The sequence below is a fragment of the Stylophora pistillata genome, chromosome 6 (genome assembly GCF_964205215.1).
Source record: "Stylophora pistillata chromosome 6, jaStyPist1.2, whole genome shotgun sequence".
Lineage (NCBI taxonomy): Eukaryota > Metazoa > Cnidaria > Anthozoa > Scleractinia > Pocilloporidae > Stylophora > Stylophora pistillata.
The window spans coordinates 5,957,715-5,968,415 of NC_142524.1; the positions used below are offsets into that span (position 1 = coordinate 5,957,715).

Below are 10,701 nucleotides of genomic sequence, written 5' to 3' on the forward strand. Positions count from 1 at the left end.
CCGAAAAGGAATTGCAAAGGACTGTTAAATATAATTTCAAACTGTTATTTTGGGTGAAATTCAATCAAAATGACCATAGAAGGAGTTTATTTGGAAATCTGTAACATTGGTTTACCATCAAGAGATTGATAGACTTGTTAATTCAATGCAGTCTAGAAATTCCTCGAGATCTTTCACTTGTTTACCATGCAGTCTAAAAACTCCTAAAGATATTAAACTATTAATTTGTGGCACGTGACTAACAATAATTAGATTTGAAAGAACTTAAGAACTTGAAACCATTTGACGACTTATATTTAGCTGCTTCTTCGACGGTTAATGGTTGAAATTCATTCTTTTGACATTTGACGATTAAATTTTAGACCGTTTGACAAATTATCTGAGTATAGGAACAATTTTAACAGGTTTGAGGGGGGTTTTCTTCTGTGGCATGTCACAATATGTGGATTACAAAGAAATATAACGGAAAAAAAAAGGAAAAAAAGAGCCACCGCAGAAGAGGTTTTCAGGGGTCGAACAAACCATTAAACATACAAAACTATTCTCCTCCTCTTCAGAAACTTTGTATTGATAAAAAGTTTAATCAGTCAGTAATTGAATAAAATATTTAAAAAACTTGGTACAGAGAGATGCCCACAGATTATTCAGTTTAGAATAAAAAGTGGTATTTTATTCATCCATTCTTTCTTTCTTTCTTTCTTCTTTGATCTAATTATTTTTGCATTTATTCTATCGTTAATTCATTTCTTCATTGCTGCATCCATTTATTCATTAATAAGTTCTTTCATTGATTCGTTTGTTTGTTTATCTTTTTATGTATTCGTTCATTCCTATGTATTTCCATCCTTTCACTCACTCCCTTTTTTTCCTTATAACTCTTACGAAAAGGTATGATTTTGCTCGAAATTCTACCACAAGAAGCCCTGGTCATTGTTACTATTACTAATCAAACGTTCCTGTTTGGTTTTAACGAAAAAGTACTCTATTTTGACCTGGAACAGCAATGCAGCCTTTGGGGGTAGCTGTTATTCCTGTGATAAAGGGGCCTCCTTTATCTTGAAACTGCATGACACGCAAAAGATGGCCATCCGCTTCGTACACGGAGACCCTTACACGGCTTTCTGGTCGAAGAGAAGCAACCAGCACATTTTGACTTTTCTTGTGAAACGTTATGGCTACACCAGTATCTGGAAGTGACCCTGACACTTTAAACTTGTGTAGCAGGTCTCCATTCACACTGAATACGAAAACCAAAGGATCAGATTCTCCGTCCACTACCATCACACGATCGTCGTCAGCGGCAGTAATATCCTTTGCGTTTATTAAATGTTTAGTTCCAAAGCTTTGCACAAATCCTTGGCAGAGCTGGTAGACTTGCACTTCATCATCGTGAAAATTTGAAAAAGAACCTCCCAGAACAAAAACTCGGCTGTTGTCGTCCACTGCAACTGCAGAGCCTCTGAAACCTTCTCGCAAGGGGAGCCTCTGAATCAGATGGCCATCCTTGTCCAGTATATAGACCAGACTTGAAATGGGGACGCTTTCAGTTCTGTGCAGCGTCAACACGTAAATGTTGTCCCAAGAGTCACCGGCTATATTCCATATCTCATCATAAGACCTCGGCTCATCTGCAAAGGGATCTACAGAGCGCACAAACTTGCCGTTGCTGTTGAAGACTTTGATGTTGCGATCTATACTGTCGGGCACAATGAAATCTCCTCTTGTGTTGGACGTAATACTCCAAGCAAACGTCAATTTATGCTCGTCAACCCCCTCCTGACCAAACGACTTTGACATACAGCAATGGGATGACATCATTTCTTCGCGATGCAAGGGATCGACTTTTCTTTTACCAACAACGACACACGGCCAGCTGAGAAACGTTCCAACGCCACCGATGACTTGCGTGACATCGCAAACAAGCCTGTTGATGTCACGCACATCTGCTCGAATAATTTTCGACCCTCCATGTTCCTTAAAGCCTTTTTGAACAACAGGTAGGGCGTGTAGCTCTTGAAGACACAATTCACAAGCTCCTAACGCGTCTTCAAGGCTGTCCACTTTCTCTAATAACGTCGAGGCGACCCGATATCGCGCAGCAAAAAATCGCTCTCTTTCGCTTAAGACTTCGTTGCTGAAAGCTTTCGTCGCTTTTCTTCGAGCATCTCTGAACCTCTCCTTCGCATCTGTCAGTGCCTTTGCAGCGGATTCATCCAAGTCTTTCAAATCCTTTAACAGAAATATCGCTTCCAGCAAAGCTGCAGATGAAATTATGAAATGCTCCTGGACACTTCCGGGTAACGCTTTCGCTTTTGATTCGCTTGAAACATCATCGCCTACGTGTCTTCCAGTGAAAACTCCCTCGCCAAGTACTTTACAGAGATACATAAAGCCTTCGTTGAAAAATCTGATGCTTGCGTGAAGATCTTTTTGTGAAAATTGTTTCAGTACTGTGAGCGATATAGCTGGCGTGGCTTTTCGGTCGTCTTTTGTCTCTTCTGTCTTTTTTCCTGTTGCTGCTTTGACTCCGGCTGAAACTCCTCCTTTTACAGCTGCAGTTACTGCTGCCTCTACCACGACTTTTCCAAGATGATGCATGCTTCGGTTGTTCAATGAAATCAACGAAAAAACCAAATATTTCGCTGTTCCCACCTGTAATGGCCCGGAACGAAATTATCAGAGAGGGCCTTTTCATCGTCAGACCAGGGAAAAGTTAGTACGTCATGTAAGGAGGTAAGCAAACGAATACCCAATCCCTTCTCTTTAACTTGTTGAAAAGAATATCAAGATGGCGGCCGAACCATCCGAAAGTCAACTAGGTCTTTCGTGGCATGACAGCGCCTGGATTCCGGTTCTCAATCCTGAAAATGTTTTGGAATATTTCTCATAAAGAACAAATCCCTTTTATAATCGCACATGCAATAATGAAATCGTTAAAATGCAGTGACTGGACCCGTCAACTTTGTCGTAAGTATGGAAGTAATTTCTCGTGCAAAATTAACGGATCCTCGTTGTCAGTTTGCCCAAAACAGTTTATTTTTTAGTATTACCTTTCGACCCTTACTTTTAGGTTCAAACCATACTTGTAAGGATTACAGTTATTGGATTTCCGGCAGAGTGACAGATGGCAATTTTCAATAGTTAAACTTTAGATTGGGGTTAATTTTTTTATTACAAGTGCCAAACTCTGCTTTGTAATATAAAATACCCTTTCATGGACCATACTTGGACGTGTAAAATAGATCTTTGTTTGTTGGTGCTTTTTAAGCAGGACCGGAACAATCAATGAAAATTGATGATCGCAAAATCAATGTATCAATCAATGCCAGTCTATTCTGGTTAGTGAACGGTCAGACAAATCGCCCTCTGGGCAATTAGCCCCGGTCGATTAGCCCCCAGTCTTTGGACAATTAGCCCCCAGTCTTTGGACGATTAGCCCCCAGTCTTTGGACGATTAGCCCCCAGTCTTAATGTAAAGGAGAACTTACGTTCATCATTTGGTCGTTGACTTTTATAAGTTTGTGGCTCCTAATTTTTTTTTTTTTTTTTTTGTGAATGGTTATCATTATCAAAATTTACTAAATATTTATTTAATTTAATTTACATGATACGTATGATGCATGATCCTCGCAGTAGATAGCACTATTTATGCAATAGCGAAAATTAGACCTGGAAAAAATCAGGCCTGCATGGGATTCAAACCACTGACCTCTGCGATGCTAGTGCAGTGCTCTACCAATTGAATAAATAAAGTATGTATGTATGTATGTACGTATCTAAAACCACAGTTCAAAATATATGAACTTCATATATTCATTGCATCTGATTTATCATCACGGGTTTATTACAAATCAACTTATCGGCCTGCTCCCAGTTGGCTTGTTAGCTCAATTGGTAGAGCGCTGCACTAGTATTGCAGAGGTCAGTAGTTCGAATCCCGTACAGGCCTGATTTTTTTCAGGTCTGATTTTCGCTATTGCATAAATAGCGCATCTACTGCAAAGATAGTGCATCATACGTATCTAATACCGCAGTTCAAAATATATGAACTTCATATATTCATTGCATTTAATTTACATGAGTTGCACGAGGTGAGCACAGGCCTTCAGAAGTTTTTTTGAATTCCTTTGGCCGTCTTCATATTGAATCCAGAGGTCGAAGAGTCTTCTCTTTGTTGTTCATTAGGTTGACCACTGATTTCTCTTCAGCTTTTTGTCTGAAACCAGACGGATCTGCATGTTGACCAATGTTGCTTCCTGGTGAAGTACCTGGATCAGGATGTACAGGGGCAGCTGTGATCAGTTGTTGCTGAATAAGCTAATACTAGTATCCACAATTGAAGGATCCCTTTCATACACATCCCAAGGATCAAGATTTTTAGTTCGAACGAAACACGCCATTTGATTGGAGGAATCGTTAACTTAAGAAAACAATGAGCACTGAATTGGGATAAATGAAATGTCTCACATCAAATTTACATAAGTTCGCACATTGCGCGTGGGTTTGAAATAAACAATGAAACAACAATTAGTAAAAGTTCACGCATTTTGCAAGGCTTTGAAATAATCAACAAGGAATAAAATTTTGCACCTTGTGCATCGGTTTGAAATAATAATTAGTAAAAGTTCACACAATGCCCGTGGCGAGTTTGAAATAAACCCCCATAGACATTAACAAGTAGTCGCCAACAAGTTAAGTTTCGAAGTTTCGTTCCTGGTTTCTTTCCTTTCCTATTTAAGTTCTTGAAATAAACAACAAGACGAAGAAACATTTGTAAACTATGTAAACAGAAGGAAAACAGTTCACTTTTGTAAAATATACGTTACAATTTGATATGCACGGTAGAGAAACGATCATAAGAAGCAATTAACAAGAACATTGTTTATTTCAAAATACACGATAGGGAAACATTGATTTCGTAAAGTAAACACCAAGAGCGTAGTTTATTTCAAGGATGGTGGGTAGGGGGCTAATAGTCCAGAGACAGGGGGCTAATCATCCAAAGATTGGGGGCTAATCGTCTGGGGCTAATTGTCAAGGGGGCGAATTGTCCGGATACCCTGGTTAGTTAATTGGATTCGATCGGCATTAGTAGACCTACTAAGATCGACGTGGTGTGACCTGTCAAAGTCACTCTGGTTGTTGGGTTGGAGCATTCTTGGTTAAAATTTCTGATGTGATTTATAAAATCTCACTTTCTGTGCTTGAACAGTAACTCATTACCTAGGCTAGCTTCCCTTTTAAAGTGATTACATGAGGATATTTGCAAGGAAGCAGTGCAAAGGCGAGATCCAAGGAGGTGTCAACCAGCCCAGTTGACTAGGCTGATGTCAAGGTTGATTTTTGCAGCTGCTACCCTAGTGCTTTTTTTTTTTTAAATATACGGTTTTAATGTGAATGCTTGGTGACTTTTGCACATCTTAAGAGAAATTGTGGATATTTGTACACACTTGTTTTCTTTCCGTACCATGACGGGAAAAACAAAAAAACTAAAAAACAAACAGTTTTATTCGTTGATCTTTTTACATAAAATAAAAGTGGGATAGTCTGCCACGCAAATAGCTAGAAAGCTAATCATGGCGAGGCAAGACAAGCACCTGAATAACATAAGTCATCTAGTATCTAAGGACAAGGAGTCGTTATTTACACAGACTAGTAATTTCTGTAACAATAGAGTCAGTGTGGTATTTCCAAGAGAGATCAATAAGAAGGCCCAGATATTTTATGTAAACTTAAGACTTGACACGATCATATTTAATATTCTTTTCATTATCAAAAATGTAGAGTTTTGGTTGGTATGCCAGTCACTTTTTTAAGGATGAAAAATTACAAAGTTGGATTTTTTAGTGTTAAGAGTTAGTTTGTTGCCTCTCAACCAGTTAAAAGGTTTTGTAACATGTTGTTGACTATTGTTTCAAGGTCTTTTAGATTTTTGTCGGCATACAAAATATCTGTGTTGTCTGCAAAGAGGTAAAACCTAAATTTTATTTGAACATCTGTGGATATCATTGACATATAGCAAGAAAAGTTATGGTCCACGAATTCATCCTTGAGGAACAGTAATTGAATATATAGTCCTCCATGTTTAAGATCCAATCCTGTATGTCATCCGAAAACAACACAGAAATTCCCCAACTCAAGGTACATGCATAATATATTAGTAAAGATTTTTTTTATATACACTGGTGACATACACTGATCAATTAATAAATTGGAAGGGGTGCTTGAAAAAAGCCTGCTACGAATTCTGAGTAGTGGTTAGATTCTCTCATCAAAATGTCATGTATTCCCTTGTGAAACAGAAGGGAAAATGAAATATTCCAAGATTTTCTATTAATAACATCAACTACAGAACAGTAATATTGCTTCAATCTACTGATTTCTGACAACTCTTCTTGGGTGAACATTTGGCAACAAACTATGACTTGGTACAAATAATAGATAAAAGTCCTAGAAGATGCTTGAATTTAAAAATTAAACACTCAAGGCCTTGAAGTACTTGAGTTTGAGGACTGAGGCTTGATATTTGCAATGCTTTTTCTTTAACAATTTTCAAGTTGAAAATTACAGTACTTTCATGGAAAAGCTGAGAAATAATATTAAATGATTTTAAAATTGCTTATGCAAACTTCCCAAAAGTGGTCTTTCAAATATCTAAAACTTGACCTTCAAAGTCATTGAAAAGTCCTTGAATTTCAACCCTTGGCATCTACAGGAACTTACTCCTAGATGGTAATGTATTATTTAGATTGTTGTCTAGTACCATAACAACATTCATTACACTCCAGAAGACAAAAATTAACACAAGTAGACTTATTCGTGACCAGCAATGATTAAATTGCATGATGACAGTAACAATGACAACATGGCAGTCCCCAAAAGAGAACTCCAGATGTGCAATATTAAAAGCCTGAGTTCACGCAGATATGCGTTTAGTTTAATATGTAATACGCATGAAATAAAGCATATTTAAAATATTCTTTGTTTCATGTGCATTTCTTAAAAGGTTTGAAAAAGCCAGGCAGATAGAGAAGTATAGCAGGTGCAGCCAACTGGTTAAACAGTTTTTTTTTTACAGTACAAAATAACCTATTGTACAATATCGCGGGATATTTGTACTCAGTCTGCGGGTACATCATTATTTTGCTCATGCATTATTTTTGACATGTGTCACTGACTTCGCCGAAGAGGAATTGCAAAGGACTACTAGAAATAATTTCAAACTGTTATTTTAGGTGAAAATCCGTCAAACTGACTATAGAAGGGAGTTAATTTAGAAATCTGTAGCATTGGTTTACCATCAAGAGATTGATACACTCGTTTACCAGGCAGTCTAGAAATTCCTCAAGATCTTACAATTGTTTACCATGCAGTCTAAAAATGTTTAAAGATATTAAACTGTTAATCTGTGGCACGTGACTAAAAATAATTAGATTTGAAAGAACTTAAGAACTTTAAACTATTTAACGACTCATATTGAGCTGCTTCAACGGTTGATAGTTGAAATTCATTCTTTTTGATAGTCTACGATTAAATTTTGGGCCGTTTGACAAATTATCTGAGAAGAGAAATAATTGTAACAGGTTTGAGGAAGATTTTCTTCAGTGGCATGTCACAATATGTGGATTATGAAGAAATATAATAGAAAAAAAAAAAAACAGCCACAGCAGGAGAGGTTTTCAGGAGGTCAAATGTAATTTTGGCGGCCTCGAGGTTGATGCTTATCTTTGGAGGTCGAACAGACCATTAAACATACAAAACTATTCATATGTGCTCCTCTTCAGAAACTTTGTATTGATAAAAATTTTAATCAGTCAGTAATTGAATAAAATATTTAAAAAACTTGGTACAGAGAGATGCCCACAGATTATTTAGTTTGGAATAAAAAAGGGCATTCATTCATCCATTTTTTCTTTCTTTCCTTCTTTAATCCAATTATTTTTGTATTTATTCTTTCTTTCGTTCATTTCTTCATTGGTGCATCCATTTATTCAAAAATAAGTTCTTTCATTGCTTCGTTTGTTTATTCTTTTATGTACTCGTTCATTTCAGTGTACTTTCATCCTTTCACTCACCCCCTTTTTTTCTCATAACACTGGTTACGAAAAGCATTAATTTTGCTCGAAATTCCACCAAAAGAAGCCCAGGTCATGATCACCATTTCTATTCAAACATTCCGCTTTGGTTTTAACGAAAAAGTACTCTATTTTGACCTGGAACAGCAATGCAGCCTTCTGGGGTAGCTGTTATTCCTGTGATAAAGGGGCCTCCTTTATCTTGAAACTGCATGACACGCAAAAGATGGCCGTCCGCTTCGTACACTGAGACCCTCACACGGCTTTCTGGTCGAAGAGAAGCAACCAGCACATTTTGACTTTTCTTGTGAAACGTTATGGCTACACCAGTATCTGGAAGTGACCCTGACACTTTAAACTTGTGTAGCAGGTCTCCATTCACACTGAATACGAAAACCAAAGGATCAGATTCTCCGTCCACTACCATCACACGATCGTCGTCAGCGGTAGTGATATCCTCTGCGTTTACTAAATGTTTAGTTCCAAAGCTTTGCACAAATCCTTGGCAGAGCTGGTAGACTTGCACTTCATCATTGTGAAAATTTGAAAAAGAACCTCCCAGAACAAAAACTCGGCTGTTGTCGTCCACTGCAACTGCAGAGCCTCTGAAACCTTCTCGCAAGGGGAGCCTCTGAATCAGATGGCCATCCTCGTCCAGTATATAGACCAGACTTGAAATGGGGACACTTTCAGTTCTGTGCAGCGTCAACACGTAAATGTTGTCCCAAGAGTCACCGGCTATATTCCATATCTCATCATAAGACCTCGGATCATCTGCAAAGGGATCTACAGAGCGCACAAACTTGCCGTTGCTGTTGAAGACTTTGATGTTGCGATCTATACTGTCGGGCACAAGGAAATCTCCTCTTGTGTTGGACGTAATACTCCAAGCAAACGTCAATTTTTGCTCGTCGTCTCCCTCCTGACCAAACGACTTTGACATACAGCAATGAGAGGACATCATTTCTTCATGGTGCAAGAGATCGACTCTTCTTTCACCGGCAACGACACATGGCCAGCTGAGAAGCGCTCCAACGCCACCGGTGACTTGCGTAACATCGCAAACAAAGCTGTTAAGGTCACGCACATCCGCTTGAATAATTTGCGACCCTCCATTTTCCTTAAAGCCTTTCTTAACATCAGGTAGGGCGTGTAGCTCTCGAAGGCACAATTCACAAGCCCCTAACGCATCTTCAGGACTGTCCACTTTCTCTAATAACGTCGAGGCAACCCGATACCGCGCAGCAAAAATTCGCTCTCTGCTGCTTAAGGCTTCGTTGCAGAAAGCTTTCGTCGCTTTTTTTCGAGCACCTCTGAACCTCTCCTTCGCATCTGCCAGTGCCTTCGCAGCCGAATCATCCCATTCTTTCAAATCTCCAAAGCGTATTATTGCTTCCAGCAAAGCTGTCAATGGAATTATGTCATGATCCTCGATACTTCCGGGTAATGCTTTCTCTTTTGACCTCCTTGAAACATCCTCGACTCCATCTCTTCCATTGATAACTCCGGATCCCTCTCCAATTACTTTAGAAAGATACAAAAAGCCTTCATTGAAAAAGCAGATGCTTGCCTGAAGATCTTTCTGTGAAAATTGACGCAGTTTCGAGTGGACTGTATTTCCCTGGGTGCAAAGTACTGGGAATGGTTGTTGCGACTCATAATTTGGGGTGACTTTTCGATCACCCTTTGTTTTTGCAGCTTTGCTTACAGCTGACGTTCCCTCTTTTACTGCTGTACTTACTGCTGTACTTACTGCTGCCTTTACTGCTGCCTCTAATGCAACTTTTCCAAGATGATGCATGCTTCGGTTGCGGTGGCTCAACGACAAAAGGAAGCTCTCTACTGTTTATAGCTGTAATGGCCTGGAACGAGATTATGATCACAGGACGAAGAGCCCTCTTGCACTTGGCCATCCCTTGACGTAATACAAATCGTACGGGAGTGGTCATTATTATTTATGGTCTGGGTGATGGCGGGGCGGGGTATTTTGTGGGGATCATATGGTTTTGATGGCGAACGAAAGGGGAATCAGTCGTGTCTAAACCCCACTCCTGGGTCTCTAAGGCTGTCTCGGGTGGGCTGGACAAGTTGTTTACCTAAGAAAAAGTTGTCCCGGCCGCCAGGGTTACCCTACCTGCCGAGGTGAGACAACTCGCCCGCCGCTCCTTCTCTTCCGAGTTATCTAGCCTACCCGAGACGAGTTCACAACTTCATGTAAACGGGCGGCTGTATTTTGTAAAGAAATAATTGAAAAGTTAGCTCGCCCAGGTTGACTCGAGGGTGGGGTTGTCTCGGGTACCCGAGACTATATAAATGGGGCCTAATAGAGTTTTCACTGAGGGACCACAGATAGTTAGTTAACAATTGGCTCATGCTTTAGCGTGCACTATCGAGTTATGGAGCACGCGGGAAGTTTGAGAGCACGAAGGAAGCGTGAGTGCTCTCCAAACTTCCCATGTGCTCCATAACTCGATAGTGCACAGCTGAAAGGATGAACCAATTGTTTTAGAACATAGCCGGTGGAATTGTGCATCAAATCCGACGCGAAAAACGGACAACAATAACAGTTGAAGCGAATCGTGACGGTGCTGATGCCGAGTCTCCTTTTGCTTTGTTTTTCTCTTTT

The 10,701-nt window shown here is 39.5% G+C and overlaps 2 protein-coding genes across 2 annotated transcripts; both read right to left on the reverse strand.

The window, feature by feature from the left end:
- Window positions 1-561: 561 nt before the first annotated feature.
- LOC148727940 (uncharacterized) lies at window positions 562-2,978 on the reverse strand. Its single transcript, XM_088763246.1, has one exon. The coding sequence runs from the start codon at window positions 2,596-2,598 to the stop codon at window positions 967-969; it is 1,632 nt and encodes a 543-aa protein (XP_088619372.1). The 5' UTR covers window positions 2,599-2,978; the 3' UTR covers window positions 562-966.
- A 2,512-nt stretch (window positions 2,979-5,490) lies between these two features.
- Window positions 5,491-9,939, reverse strand: LOC111323233 (uncharacterized). The gene has a single exon (XM_022926549.2). The coding sequence runs from the start codon at window positions 9,874-9,876 to the stop codon at window positions 8,188-8,190; it is 1,689 nt and encodes a 562-aa protein (XP_022782284.2). The 5' UTR covers window positions 9,877-9,939; the 3' UTR covers window positions 5,491-8,187.
- Window positions 9,940-10,701: the final 762 nt, after the last annotated feature.

What these genes read in the sequence shown, in the direction of transcription:
- LOC148727940 (XM_088763246.1), bottom strand. Translation starts at nt 2,598, where the DNA reads ATGCATCATCTTGGAAAAGTCGTGGTAGAGGCAGCAGTAACTGCAGCT.
- LOC111323233 (XM_022926549.2), bottom strand. Translation starts at nt 9,876, where the DNA reads ATGCATCATCTTGGAAAAGTTGCATTAGAGGCAGCAGTAAAGGCAGCA.